The sequence below is a fragment of the Centroberyx affinis genome, unplaced genomic scaffold, assembly GCF_046629955.1.
Source record: "Centroberyx affinis isolate AG114_WGS23_722 - 3 ecotype Tasmania unplaced genomic scaffold, CSIRO-AGI_Caff_v1 ptg003913l_1, whole genome shotgun sequence".
In the NCBI taxonomy this organism is placed as follows: Eukaryota; Metazoa; Chordata; class Actinopteri; order Beryciformes; family Berycidae; genus Centroberyx; species Centroberyx affinis.
In genome coordinates this window covers 177,087-191,870 of record NW_027281747.1, presented here as the reverse complement: position 1 = coordinate 191,870, position 14,784 = coordinate 177,087, and the positions used below count along the sequence as shown (strand labels likewise).

At 39.7% G+C, this 14,784-nt stretch overlaps 1 protein-coding gene across 1 annotated transcript in view; it reads right to left on the bottom strand.

Moving 5' to 3' along the window:
- Positions 1-1,180: 1,180 nt before the first annotated feature.
- The window catches only part of matn4 (matrilin 4), a 29,149-nt gene continuing 15,545 nt past the window's right edge, over positions 1,181-14,784 (bottom strand). Inside the window, exons 5-14 of the mRNA XM_071541615.1 lie at positions 13,934-14,165; positions 11,579-11,701; positions 10,050-10,172; positions 6,264-6,386; positions 6,079-6,176; positions 5,471-5,602; positions 4,878-5,061; positions 4,512-4,664; positions 3,723-3,827; positions 1,181-1,239 (exon numbers count right to left, since the gene is read on the bottom strand). Of these exons, the coding sequence (XP_071397716.1) occupies positions 1,181-1,239; positions 3,723-3,827; positions 4,512-4,664; positions 4,878-5,061; positions 5,471-5,602; positions 6,079-6,176; positions 6,264-6,386; positions 10,050-10,172; positions 11,579-11,701; positions 13,934-14,165 (1,332 nt within the window). The remainder of the gene's footprint in view (positions 1,240-3,722; positions 3,828-4,511; positions 4,665-4,877; positions 5,062-5,470; positions 5,603-6,078; positions 6,177-6,263; positions 6,387-10,049; positions 10,173-11,578; positions 11,702-13,933; positions 14,166-14,784) is intronic.

The following is a 14,784-nucleotide window of genomic DNA, read 5'->3' as shown; positions in this document are numbered from 1 at the left end:
AAAGCAAATGTTCAACATGAGGAAAAGCATTTCAGAGATAATAATTTGTTCTGGTTCAGATCTAATCTACAGTACTTGATATTCACTTTAGTACAACTGTGACTCATAAAGTAACCGATATCTATAATTGTTACAGTATCTCACTGGCTGCACACTAAAACATTTTTGACTTAAAAACAAATGCAATGCTTTTGTTTTGAAATGACCCTGGCCAATTCCATATTGGGAGTGGTAATAACACTTCATTTTCTCTCCTCTCCTCTCTCCTTCTTCTCCTCTCCTCTCCTCTCCTTGTTTTTCTCTGCTATAACTACCGCTGGTATAAAATCTGCTATAAATACATCATATTTAACAAACCGTACAAAACAGATCAAGTATAAATAGGGCACTATAAGACAAACAGACAAACGGCTTGTGACTATGAAACAACACTGTGGGAGGAGAGATACCGCTCATATTTTCACTGTATAATGTTTTGTGCTTATATCTACAGTACATTGATTACACTTACATTTTACAGACACAGCCAACAGGCCCAGAATCCCCATTTGTGCGTGTGACTGCACAGATGAAGCGCTATAACATATGTTATACGTAATGTAAATAACATATGTTAAATCTATTGATGATATACTGTATCTATTATCTGTTCATTAGCAGGTGCATGTACATACAGATATGCACATGTACTCAAGTTCCCAGATATGATAAGGTTGCATAATTGATGTCCTGGGAATCCTGTTTCTTTGGGTCTGGAAATGTAATGTCCATCTAGGGCTGATTCCCCAAAGCGTTTGTAGATATTTTTCTAACTATAACAACTCTCTTGGGTTGTTATAGGAAGAATTAATGTTTTTTTTTTTCTTTTTTCTTTTTTTTTTAAGAAACAGAAAACTTGCCAATTAGATAATTTACAACTCTAAGAAAAATTTTAAGTTATGCCAGCAACTTTCAGATAAAGAGTTAAAATATTGTACTCAGAGTGAAGCGAAACAGACTACTGAAGGCTACAAACGCTTTGGGAAACAAGTCTGTGGTTTGTCCTATGATTAGTAGGATTTCTGATTTCTCCTTTTAAAGATCTAGCCAGGATGTGCCCTCCTCCTCCTCCTCCTCCTCATCCACTTCTTCTTCTTCTTATTCTTGTGTGACTTCCTGTTCGGTCAACGTGACAACCACATCACTTCCTGGAGAGCAGCTGGTTCTCCAGGTCCTCCAGACGAGCCGTCATCCCGGACAGTGAAAGTTGATTAAGGAATAATACATATGCGTAAAGAAATACAGGTGTTTATGTTTGTTTGCACGTAAATCTTCGAGTAGTAAAATGTCAGATAATTTGATTAGGGCAATTTGTACATCCAAAATGTTTGTTTTAGGGACTGTTTGTTATTTATTGGGGGGGGGGGTGCAATACGCGGGGCACGTCAAATAATTTTTTAAGCGCTGGGGAGGGACTTATGTTTTTTATTTTGGCTTTAAGGGAGGGACATACAACTTTAAATGGTTGTATTTTTTCCCTACAGGAAAGACACCTGCCCCTCCAAATTCCACGTTTATCTTTCATTGCGTTTCAGATTCTCAGCGGCTGTCATACCCAGAATGCACGGTGGCTACGCAGCACCGCGAGGGGAACCGGGTCAGGGCCTATTATATTCTAAAAATAATATTTAAGTCATCAGTTCAAATTTTATTTTATCAATTCATAATTTGACAATCAACGTTGGAAAAGGTCAGCCTTTGCTTTTTATTTTCTCCAATACTACCTACCTTTGGTGTGAATAAAATATGGTTATTTATGGTGGAGGGAGGGTCATGCATTTTCCCCCAGTCAGTCAGGGAGGCTCAAGGAACCACCCCCCCCCCCCCCCCCCCCACCCCCCCATAAATAACGAACAGTCCCTTAAACCTCATATATATATAGTCAGTGTGTCTGTAAAGCATCTTGGCCTTAAATCCAAAGCAAGCAACTTACCAAGTCAGTAAGTCTCAAGTCAGTAAGTCTCCTCTTTACTTGAACACAGCTACATGGATAGATAAAGAATGTGACACTATCCATGCATTTAAGGTGCAAGCAGCATGACAGCCCATTCATTTCCTACAACCAGAGAAATGTTGGCCATCGTTTATCATTTGGTTCCTCAACTGTAGGCTGCAGCTGAACTTTTGGACGACATTGCATATTGGCAACCAATTACACACCAGCGTGGCTGTATGTCCCGCCTATTGCAATTTGTTAGCTCGAACCGGCCATCGGGCAGCAGCGTGATGATGATGTTGCTGCTGCTAGCGGTGTGAACAGACAGAGGGGTAACAGACAAAGCGTTCCTCTGTCTCTGAGAAGCCACGGTGTCCACTTTCCCTCAACCCTACAGCCGCTTCCTTAAGAAAATAAACAGCTGTTCCTCACAGACAAAATATCCCTCCAAGAGAAGTCGTCTTTTCAGAAGATGTCTCAGTTCAAACACATCTGCTTCTGGATTCCATGAGTGGACAATGACAGACACACACGCACGCATACACACGAGTGCACATGCGTGAGACACACACATAGACGCAATCACACACACACACACACACAATTTCTAAACTTGCAAACCAGACAAGGGGCCATTTTGCCAAGTGATGAATTGGCTTCAGTTATAGACGGTGAGAGTCAGTCTTGGGTTTGCTACATCAGTGAGACCTCCACTGTAGGTATTTCTACGCTTGAGACAACAATGGCTTATTGATGGACCAGAATAAGAGAAGTGATAGTCTGTCATGAAGACTAGAACAGATGTGGTCATTTGGTCATTTTAATTGACCCCTACAAGCATACTGGCATTAGTTATATGTCCCATTTCTCTCTTTCTTTCTTTCTTTCTTTCTTTCTCTGTCTATCTCTACCTGTCTCACTCACACACACACCCATACATGCAAGCAGGTACATTTACTTTGAAATGGTAGCCATGTTTACACCAATCAAAATGAAATGTGAATGGGTCCTTAAAAAGTCTGAAAAAATCTTAAAATAAAGGGTTTTTTTTCTCTCTCTTTATTCCTTTACTCTTTTAATATTCTTTTACTTATTTTCTACTTTCCCCCCTGTTTATTTAACAGTATTACTTTACCTATTGATTTGTTTATATTGTTTTGTTCTTTCTAAACTTTTTTTTGGGTTTCATTACACTATATTGTAATTATGTATGATTGTTATTGGGTTTCTTTTGTCTTCCTTGCACATGCTCTTTATGATGTTGGTATACATTATGGATATTTTGTTTGAATTACTCTTTTGTGCTAAATAAATAACCAAAAAAGTAGTATAAAGCTTATTTCATGATATTTTTAGTCAAATTATCTCACTGCACTGGCAGATAATCTTGCTGGTTTCATCCTTTTAATGTTCAATTCAAATTGTCTTTCTGAAGCTTGCAGATACCCTGTACAACACTAACAAAAGCTCTCGCATTTTGTGCTTAAATTTGGTATATGTTGCCCTCTTAGCCAGGCCTCACATGAAAAAGAGTTGTGAATACCCTGGTTCCCAAATTCTTACCAGAGATCCAAATGAGAAATTGAGCCTCACCCTGGCACCTGGGCTCGAGAAATTCAGTCTGGTCCTGCGACCCAGGCTCATAAAAAACATTTTATTATTTAGGGACCCAATATGGGACTGGAAAAAGTCTGTGGTTTAGATGAATGTTTTTTTTAGTTTTTTTTTTTTTTTTTACAAAGGATATGTTTCTGTGTGAGCTGCTCCAGGGTGCTCATGGTGGCCTGCTGGAACTCCACCAGGCTCTCACAGGCACATGGGTCCTTCACCTCGATCTCCCCCTGACTCTCCTCTGCAGAGGTGAGGAAAGAGGGGAGAGACAGGGAGGAGGCAGAGAGAGAGAGAGGAAGAGAGGTGGAGGGAACGAAGGAACAGAAGGGAGAAAAACAAAGGCATTTCATGTTGTATTCTCAATTTGGGACACTAGATGGAGCTATAGAATAAGACAATGGTAATAGAATACAATGGTGATAGAAAACAATTAGTACAACAACAATAATAATAGTAGTACAACAATAATAATCACAGCAATGAATAAATGAAGATAAAATTATGACATGTATGCATATTAAATCAAACAGTGATGATGGTGATAATAATATGATAATTTACAACCAAGGAGAGAAATTACGACCACTTTGGTCACTTTGGCAGGTGACCAGCCATCATTTGGAGGTCTTTTTCTGTTCCAAAAACCAATTTGGCTGGTAAAATAGTGAAATGGCTTTTGGATTTACCAGTTACTGTGGCCTGCAGTCAAAAAAGTGAGTTCCCAGCCCTGTTCAGAAACCTGTTATGTTATATTCTGTTTCATCTTTCGTCCGGATCCTGGAAATTGCTAATATATTGTCGCACAACAAATGAGAAATTACAGTATTTTTACAAAAGGTGTACTTTCAATAATGCATACTAGAGTGGTGTTTTTGGGATGTTCCATACATTCTACACTACAGTCAGGTCTGGAGGAATATTGTACCTGGGCAGACATTGAGTTTGAGGTTCTCAGCGATGTTGCTGATAGCGGTGAAATCGGTGGTGTAGTAGAAATGTTTCTCCACAGGCTCCGAGGCGATCTCACGAAGCTCGTCCTCCACAGCTTTACCAACACCCACTGCGTACATGGTGATACCTGTGTATTTAAAACACACAGACGTTTTGCTATAGTTAGAACATAAATCAGTGGAATATTATTACAGAAAACATGTCAGCATTACAGATTTATTGTTGATAAAGTATTTAAAGGTATTTTTTTACTGGTATGAACACTAGAGAAGGGAAATTACGGCACAGAGCACAGACAGGTCCATCAGGCTTAGCTAGTGAATGGCTCAGAGTGTCTTACCGGCTTCCTTGGCCTTCTTGGCCCACTCTGTGATGTCGTCCTGGGAGCGTCCGTCTGTGAAGACCAGGCCGATGCGGGGGATGTTGCGGTTGGGAGGGCGAGCGCCGTCGGCCTCTGAGAAGCTGTTCTCCACCATGTGCTTTAGGGCCAGGCCAGTCATAGTGCCTTTCTCCATGTAATCCACCTAGGCAAGGAGAGCAACAACAATTCAAATCCCAAATATAATTTAGACCAGCATTGCTGAAACAGAGGGTCAGGGCCCAGAAGGAGTCAATGGCTTGTGTCTGGATAAAGCATTTCTCAATTCATATTACAAATACAGGTCATTTAACTCAAGGCTACTCTCCTTGGTCACCCACTCGACACACACTGTTAAAACACTGTGGCACCTCTAAATGAAGCTATTTGTTGCAAACTTTATATATGCCCACTTTCAATTCCAGTTTCGCAAATGTTGTGAAGGCAATTTCATGGCTAGAGTTAGGGAGATATAGTTGATGATAGTTCTAGTGTTAAAAGTTAAAAAGAAGATTAATTAATGTAATGTTAATGTTGCGTGTGGAAACAAATACCCAGAAAACCAATAATTTTACCTTCATGACGGCAGCTTTGATCTCGTCAGCGGTGTGGTACATGTTGAGAGGGAACTCGGTCCTGACCCGGCTGGAGTACTGGACTAGGCCGACCCTGGTGCCATGAGTAGACACATCCAGAGAATCCACCACCTGATGCACAGGAGTAGGAGGAGGATATCAGGGGGGTAGATTATTTATCTGATACTGACACAAATTAGTTTCATTCCAAAATGCTATTTATCTATCCTGGAAAAAATGCTACCTGAAATCATGAATATGATGATGAAGATGATCTTTCCTCAAATACATAACTAATTTGTATGCAAAAAGTCTTTAGATGACATATCTTTATTAGCAATCCACAATGTACTTTACTTCCATGCCAGAAATCATTTTCCAAGAATAGGCTTCAGTTTTTTCAAATAGTGGATAACTCATTGTGGAATTAATCTCTTCAACTGAGCTCATGTTGTAATAAACACTGAATCACATTGACTGGACTAATAATCCATTTGCAAGATACTCATTGCAATGCAGGAGGCAATTGTATTTAATGCAATGTGTTATTTGAGGTAAAACACCTCTAATAACAAATGTACAATTGCATTTATGAAAAAATGCCTTACCTGGTTGACAAACTTTTTGACCAGCTCAAAGTTTTGAGGGCGGACACTCTTGGAGCCGTCAATCAGGAGCACCAGGTCAATGTTGGCTGACTTGCAGGCTGGAGGAAAAGAGAGTTAATAATATTAATAATAATAATAATAATATATGTATATTGCACAGATAATGAGTCAGAGATGGTACGTACTGCCGCAGCTCTTGCCGTCGTCCTGCAGCAGCTGACCCTCTGGGCAGATACAGTAGTAAGATCCTGGAGTGCTCACACACTGGTGCTCACAGCCGTGCTCCACTGTGTTACACAGGTCCAGGTCTGGAAATGCACAGTGCTTAAATTAATAAACGCATGTTACATACAAAGTACACACATACATGAAAACATATTGTTACACCAGCAGCGCTACACAGATCATGCGAATACAGACGCTGACAGGGCGTTATACACAAACATGCAAAGACACAAATACTTACTAGACTTGGGCCGATAAACGATAATATCGATATTGTGATATTCACGAAATACTGCGATAATTTCTGCAATATTGAATACCCACCCACAACTTTTCCCCACCCCACCCCACCCCACCATGTGTTGCTTAGATCACAATTGGACAAGCTTTTAAACTTATAAACCTACAATCTACTAGTGGTAGGACAGTAAAAAACAAAGTAATCATACTGGTAATGAAACATTTTCCACAATCACTTAGTTTTCTTGGAAATAGCGGGAATGAGCAATAAGGCTATTAATAATGATTATTAATTTCTGCCGGCCTCTCCTCAGTCTATCCTTACTTAATGATCTGAAAATATCTTTGAATATGAAACACTTTGGTAACACTTTATAATAACCATCATTAATAAATGGTAAATTGATAGTTAATTAAACTTTAGTTAATAGTTATTTTACTGTTAACAAACAATGAAATGATCATTAATAATGTTTACTAATTATTAGTAATGCTATAATTTATTTTATTTTATCATTAGTTTGTGTAATATAAAATCATTTGTTTATAAATGATATATTGTATCATAGCTGATAAGAGACAGTAAAAAGGGTAAAAAGCTATGATACAATATATAATTTATAAACAAATGATTTTATATTACACAAACGAATGATAAAATAACATAAATTATAGCATTACTAATAATTAGTAAACATTATTAATGATAATTTCATTGTTTGTTAACAGTAAAATAACTATTAACTAAAGTTTAATTAACTATCAATTTACCATTTATTAATGATGGTTATTATAAAGTGTTACCAACACTTTAACTATATTTGAAGTAGATTTGCATTTAGGGACACCCGGGGAAGACAAACAATGAGGCTAACAGACGACAAACTGATGGGATGCACACGGTGAAGAAAAACATATTTTCTTCACTGACTTGTGCAGGTCTTCTTGTCCTTGTTGAGTTTGAATCCTTTGTTGCAGTCGCAGGTGAAGACGCCAGGCGCGCTGATGCAGATTTGCTGACAGTCATGCTTCCCCTGAGCACACAGGTCTATGGCTAAATAACACACACACACACACAAACATGCTGGTTATTTCCACTGCGCGTTTGAACAGTGCAACAGCATGCATGCTTGCAGGCACTTTTGCTGTGTGTAAATATATAGGTATTGTCTGTGTGTATGTTGTTCTATTTATATGCACCCATGAGCATAGATGTCGCCACTTATTGCATGGAACAACCTACTGTATAAGTGTGTATACACTATAATATATAACTGTATACACTGTTGTTCTGTTTGTGAGAGGAGTTGTTTGGAAAATTCAAATTTTCTACTTTCATCCATTAGAAAGCACAAGGGATGTTTTGCTAACCAGTAATTTGAGAAACACAATTTTTGTGTCACAAAATTTTGATTCTTTTCTACTTCATTGGAATTGAGAAAGAATAGGCTGCAGTTCTAATATAGATGCCTGATGAGGGACGTACACAATGGCTGTATTAGTGTATATGTGTGTTTCTGAGTGTGTGTGTGTGTGTGTGCATGTGTGTATTTGCGTGAGGGCCTGACTAACGTGTGCAGGTCTTCTTGTCTTCGTTGAGTGTGTATCCTTCGCTGCAGTCGCAGGTGAAGACGCCCGGCGCGCTGACACAGATTTGTTCACAGTCATGTTTCCCCTCAGCGCACAGGTCAATGGCTAAATAACACACACACACACATTGGGTTAATACGGGGGTGTGTGTGTGTGTGTGTGTGTGTGTGTGTGTGTGTGTGTCTGTGTTGACCAAAAGAAGACATGGCCAGTTGAGCCTTGCTGTGGCAGAAAGGCCTTTTTCATTAAGAGGGACACAAACGTTTGTTCTCTGTGAATGCATCATTAAAACATGAATCAATATCCATCAAAGAGCATTTCTTGTTTTCCAAAAATTGATTTCTTTCTCATGTTTTCCGCAGCAAGTGACTGTGTTTGTAGGAGTTGACATGATTTCAGTTTATAAAGCTTCTTTTACGGGACATACTAGGTAAGGCATATACCATGTACTGTGTTCTCATTTCTGGCAATGGGAGAAAATGTATCTAAACAAAACTATCAGAGAGAATGGGGAGAAACATATGCAAAAAAATGAGTGATATTCCCTTTTTTTCAGTGATACTCCCTTACATAGTATAAATCTCTAAGAACACTCCCATTAAAACCAGTCGCTTCAATATGACTTGCACATACAAGTACCACTCATTGTTTATAACCTCTAAATCAGTGGTTCTCAACTGGTGGGTTTATTTCATATTTCATACAGTTCAATTTAGATTCATGAAACTTGATGAGCATCACCAGTTTAAACTTGTTTAAAAAGCATATAGGCCTATGCCTGTAATTCAAGATAAGTCTGCCTTTTTATTTCATTGGGTTTTTAGCCCTAGTTGCACTTTTGTTGCACTTTTTTTTTGTTTATTTCATGTTTTTAACAGTGCATGAAGGCATTGTGTATTACTGCACTATTTTTTTTGTGAAATAAATTTGAGTGGTTCAAAAATTTCAGAAATTTGGGTCGCGACTTAATAACTAAGGAAAAATGTGTGTCCTGAGACTAGACCAGTTGAGAACCACTGCTCTAAATGACCATGTGTATTCCAATGTAACATGTAAACCAGCTGTTTTTAAATAGCCAAGAATAGCTGAACCAGCAGGCATGTAAGGATGCATTCCTCCAAAATGCGCTGTGGTATTTGGGTTAAATGGACGGCTCAATTACATGGTGTTACTGGTGTTTTGAGGGTTTGTCATGGCTTCAAGGGAATAGCAAGTCTCTGGTTATCTGGGGGCTGTAAATCGTCTTCATTTAACAGTTTTCTGTCAACAAGATCCTATATTCTGTTCCTGCAGGTGTTGGTGTGTAACTGCTTATAAGCGTGTGGGCACTGGTACATAAACGTATGTGCCTGCATGCATGGCTACTGCCTTGTGCAAACATGCTGTACTCGTGTGTACGTGCAAACATGCTTGTTCGTGCACATGTATCTTGTGTGTGTGTGTGTGTGTGTGTGTGTGTGTGTAGACATGTTTATTCCTTATGTCACTGTGTTTAAATAAGGGTTCGATCAATATGGGTTTTTGATGGCCGATACTGATACCAATATTTTTGCATTAAAGCTGCCGATATTTTGTGCCAGTCTACTTTATATAGAATTTTGACCATTTTCATGCCAAAAAAATTACACAGATTCAGTGTTTTCTCTAGAATTTTATTCTTGTCAGGGTGGAAAAGCCTCTGAAACAACATTCAATAATCATGAGACACTAAAACTCATTAAAACCCATGCTAATGAAATTCTTAAAACCAATGGCAATAAAATTCTTAGGTGTTGGCAGGTTGCCACTCATATCCGCAGTATGCATTGACTAGCTGATATCCGATTTTTATTGAAAGGCCAATATCATATCAGTCTAACCCTAGTTTAAGTGTGTGTGAGGTTATCTGTGTGGTAAACAGTATACGTGCTACTTACGCTGGCAGGTCTTGCCATCTTCCAGCAGCCTGTATCCCTCGTTACAGCGGCAGTGATAGCCATTGAGCACGCTCACACACTCATGATCACAACTGTGGTTCCCAAACGAACAGTAGTCGATCACTGAGGGGGAGAAAAGCAGCGAGGCCATAAGCAGCAGGGTGATCAGCAGAGAAATGTGTGGGATCGCATCTATGTTTCCTTGGCCTCACCCTGAGCTTTACCTTAACCAAGCCATGATCCATGTTCAACTACTCTAGCCCCTATTTGAAGAGTTTTGTTCCAAAATTAGATATATGCCATTTGAAAAAAGTGGCACTTAGTCTTACAAAATTATTGCTAGCACAAAATTTAAACCAAGTTATGGTACTTTTATATAATAGTAGGTAACTCAAGTCGTTGGTTGACAAAGTGACAACTATTTGGACCCTTAGTATTTGACATATATTAAATGGCGAACTTCAGGCTATGATACTTGTTTTGTTTTTTCAAAATGGATATATAGTGTTTTTTCGAACAAAACCAAGATCGGGACAAAGTGTTTGTCCCGATCAGAGTTCAAGCACCAAAGGCAAGGAACCCTACACTACTAAAAGCTGAAGAGATACTTCAGTTTTTTATATGCAATTGCAGCATCTCCAGCTAATCCTTTTCTTGAGGGAAACTCAGGCGAGAGGGAACATAGTGCAAAACCACTGTGTGCTTCATGAAGCAGCAAAGAAACAAGAATCACCGTCTCGTGAGGGTCAGTTGACGAAGCATGTGTAACAGAACAGATTTGAAGCCGGGTCTAACATGCGGCAAATCAAAACTCTGCTGGTCAAACACAGGGGAATCCTCACTGGGTGAGGAAGCTGTTTTGGCTTTCAGGGCTTCATGCAGGGAAACTGTACTGCTGCACGCTCAGCGTTGACCTCTCCCCGCAGAGAAGCCTTTCCCGTTTTGAACCCGAGCCTTTCACGTGGCAGAGCCTACCAGTTGGCCGCAGGAGACATTTAAGCATACAAGGCCAGATTCCTCTTCCTCACAAGAAAGAAGCTGAAATCCCTCTCAACCCATGGTTTCGTCTGCTTTAATTAGCAGTCGATTGCATCTTCAAAGAGTCTTTACAGTGAGGCAAAGCTATTTATGTTAGATCAGATTTCTGCCAGCAATATGATCCGCTCATATCCTGTCTGAAATACTATCCATACAAATAAATGCTGATTACCAAGAATCTATCAAGTAAACAACCTTTGATTCTTCAAGATTTATGCCTTACTAATAATATGAACTGAATAAAAACAACACAAGAGGAGTTGTTTTGTATTCTCTTTGGAGCAAAATATGTTTGGGGAAAAAACAAGATGCTTTTTCTCAAGGTTGAATTTTGCATCATAGCAAAAGTTTTAGCCAAAACCAATAAAATGGGGTTCTGGGTTCTGGAGGGCCTGAATGTAAAGCCAAGAGCTATCAGCACTTATTTTGTGTGTGTGTGTATGTATGTGTGTGTGTGTGTGTGTGTGTGTGTGTGTGAGTGTGTGACTAACTTGTGCAGGTCTTCTTGTCGTCGTTGAGTTTGTATCCTTTGTTGCAGTCACAGGTAAAGGAGCCAGGAGAGCTGACGCAGATTTGCTCACAGTCATGTTTCCCCTCAGCACACAGATCTATGGCTGAAGCACACAAAGACACACATGTCAAGCATGTTTGGAGCGGTTTATTCAAACTATGGACTGTTTGCTCCTTTAGTTCAGATTGTTTGGGCAGGTAAGAATGATGCCATCGGGTGGCACCAAACGACGGCATCAAGACGCCTGAAAATGTGGTACCATGAGAACTGTGGTACCATTCGTTACAAATGACCCCAAAACACAAGGCTTTATGGGTAGAAGGAGACAGAGGTTGACTGATAGCCAGCAGTTCCTCATGCTTGCAAAGCCTAGCATAACAAAATTGAGGGCAAACTGCAGTCTGGACTGATGCTCAGCCATTTCTTCATGTGTTCTTAACTGGTATGAACACCAGAGAAGAAGAGACAGACAAGTCCATCATGCTGAGCTAAAGTTACTGAGACTGGAATCAGGTTTGGTAAAATCTCTAACCTGGCAGGATGACAGGCTACCAAAAGTCTGTTCAATGAACAAGCTACTTGTGAGTCCATGTGACTTTTGTTTACAAGTCCTGGCTCACGTGTAATTAGGCTTAAATAGTGTAAACCTGAACAAACCAAATACAAAAATGCAGCAAAGTAAACTTTTCTTTTAGTTTGGTAGTTTGGTTTTAGTTTGGACCAATGAGATCAAACTGTAGATGTGATCAAACCCTTAATGTGAAAAATACATTTGCCCATCTATACTGTATGTGTCATTATTGTCACCTGAGCATGTTTTCTCATCGTCGTTCAGAGTGTATCCAGGCAGACAGAGGCAGTGGTAGGAGCCTGGGGAACTCTCACAGATGTGCTCACAGCCGTGGTCCGACTCCAGACACAGGTCCACTCCTATACCAGACGACATCAGCGTCATCATCATCATCATCATCATCACCACCATCATTGGCTGCAATATCAGCTCCCTCATCATTAGCTGATTAGCTGCATGGTATTCATCATGACAGCAATTCTCTTAACAACAAGACTCACATCATCACGTTGCCATCATTATGATCAGCATCATTACTGTCAACAACAACCAATAGAAAATTAACAGCATGAAAAAAAAAAGCAGTTCAGTTGGTTCATTCATCCATTTTGGGGACAGTTTAAAAATTATTTTGAATGCCTGATGAAGGAAATGGAAAAAAAAAAACATCATAGGGCTGGGCTTAGTGAAATCTACCTGTACTCATTGACTTATTAATAGTTTATTTGTCTTTCTGCCTTCCCCTTCCTTTTCCCTCTGTCACTGAGGACAGACAGAGAGAAGAGAGTTCAGGCTTCTTTACAGCAGCAGTCTGGTCTGGGATGATAATATCGGCATGAGGAAATATCATGCACTTAATGGATTTAAGGATGTTGTTATGAGAAAGTATTACGCTCTGTGAGGTTAGATGGGCATGCTGATTGTTTGTATTCGGGCTAGACGTGCATAGTGTTTTAATTACATGCAGAATCTAGCGATGCCACACATGAAGCCAGTAGCGTGAGCTGAAAATCCCAGGGATTCCGCTGCAGCTTTTTTCTTGTTTCATGCTGTGCTGAGTTGAATCAAAAGTAATCCATTACTGGTGCAAGACGTGACACTCTTCTCTGGTTTCAGATTGAGATTTTACATAAATATGATGCCAAACCCATAAAGAATCCACTTCCCTCATTCCTCACTTTTATTTTAATCTTTTTTATTTTGCATTCTTTACTCACATCAATAACATTTTACAAATTTTTGACTTAAAAGGTCAGGGTGGACCTCATAATTTCATGGTCATGGTTTTTTCTAATTGCCGATCAAACTGGTGAATCAAATCCAACAAGCAGTTCAGCTCCAGGTCTCAAATATATCAAATGTTCAACTCCAAGTCTTACCAAATCTAATGAATCTAATGACACAGCTCAACACTTCACAGGCTGTTTTCCAGCTTGTCCATGGGGCTTATTTTAGAACTGGAAATAAAACTGGTGAATCAATTCAAATAACTCAACAGCACAACTCCTAGTCACACTTCCAAACAAATAACTGCAATAAAATAACATGACTGTAATACTAAACTAAACCAAATTAACATCAGCCATCAGGTAAATGCTGGTAAATTTTGGTTGTGGCTGGCAAGTGTGTCTACTCTACTAATCCCTTTAACAGGTAACCAACCATCATTTAAAGTTCCTGTTCTGTTTGAAAACTCCTGAAAATATCAGATGTATTTTGGGATTCACCAGACAGGGTGGTCTGTTTCCGGCCCTGCAGTCTTACCGCAGAGCTTATCCTGGAACTGCAGTCCGAACTGGTGGATCAGATCGAACGACTCGACCAGGAAGACATGGTCCTCGAAGGGCGGGGAGGCCATGGCTCTCAGTGATGTCATGTCAGCTCTGGCCACGCCCACAGCGTAGATCTCAATGCCTTTCTCCCTGGCCTCGGCCGCCACCTCTGCCACACGGTCCTGGGGACGTCCGTCTGTCACGATCACAGCCACATTGGGGACCTGAGGGGGGAGAAGACATCAGGATCAGAGCTAAGAGACCTAGGACAGTGATTCTCAACCTTTCTCATATCAAGGACCCCTAATTTAGTCCACATTAGGGCCACGGACCCCCATTTGATGAGATTTAGTCTCTCAAACCCAAATCTGAGAATATCTGTATTGTTAGATGTGATTTTGAACAGTCATTCTTCTACATTCTCTAATTGTGTTAACTTCTTGTAAATGAAATAATGGTGAAGTTTAACGATTCATCAATTTGCTGGGGACCCCCTGGAACCCCTTCAAGGACCCCTGGTGGTTCCTGGACCCCATGTTGAGAACCACTGACCTAGGAGATACTTGGGGGAGGATTTGGTATGGGTGGCAGACTCGCCAAATGCTTAGACAGACCATCCTGTAACCATAAGGTCACAGGTTCAATCCCCATAGCAAACTATTGGCAGTGAGTATCAAGGTTATTATAGTTTTGCATTTTTCATTAGTTTTTATTTTCATTTTGTTTTGACTTTTTGTTTTCAATTTCAGTTTAGTTTTAATTAGTTTTTAAAGTGGGTTTGCTAGTTTAGTTTAGTTTTTTATTTTTTGAAAATGCTTAGTTTTAGTTTAGTTTTTTATTAGT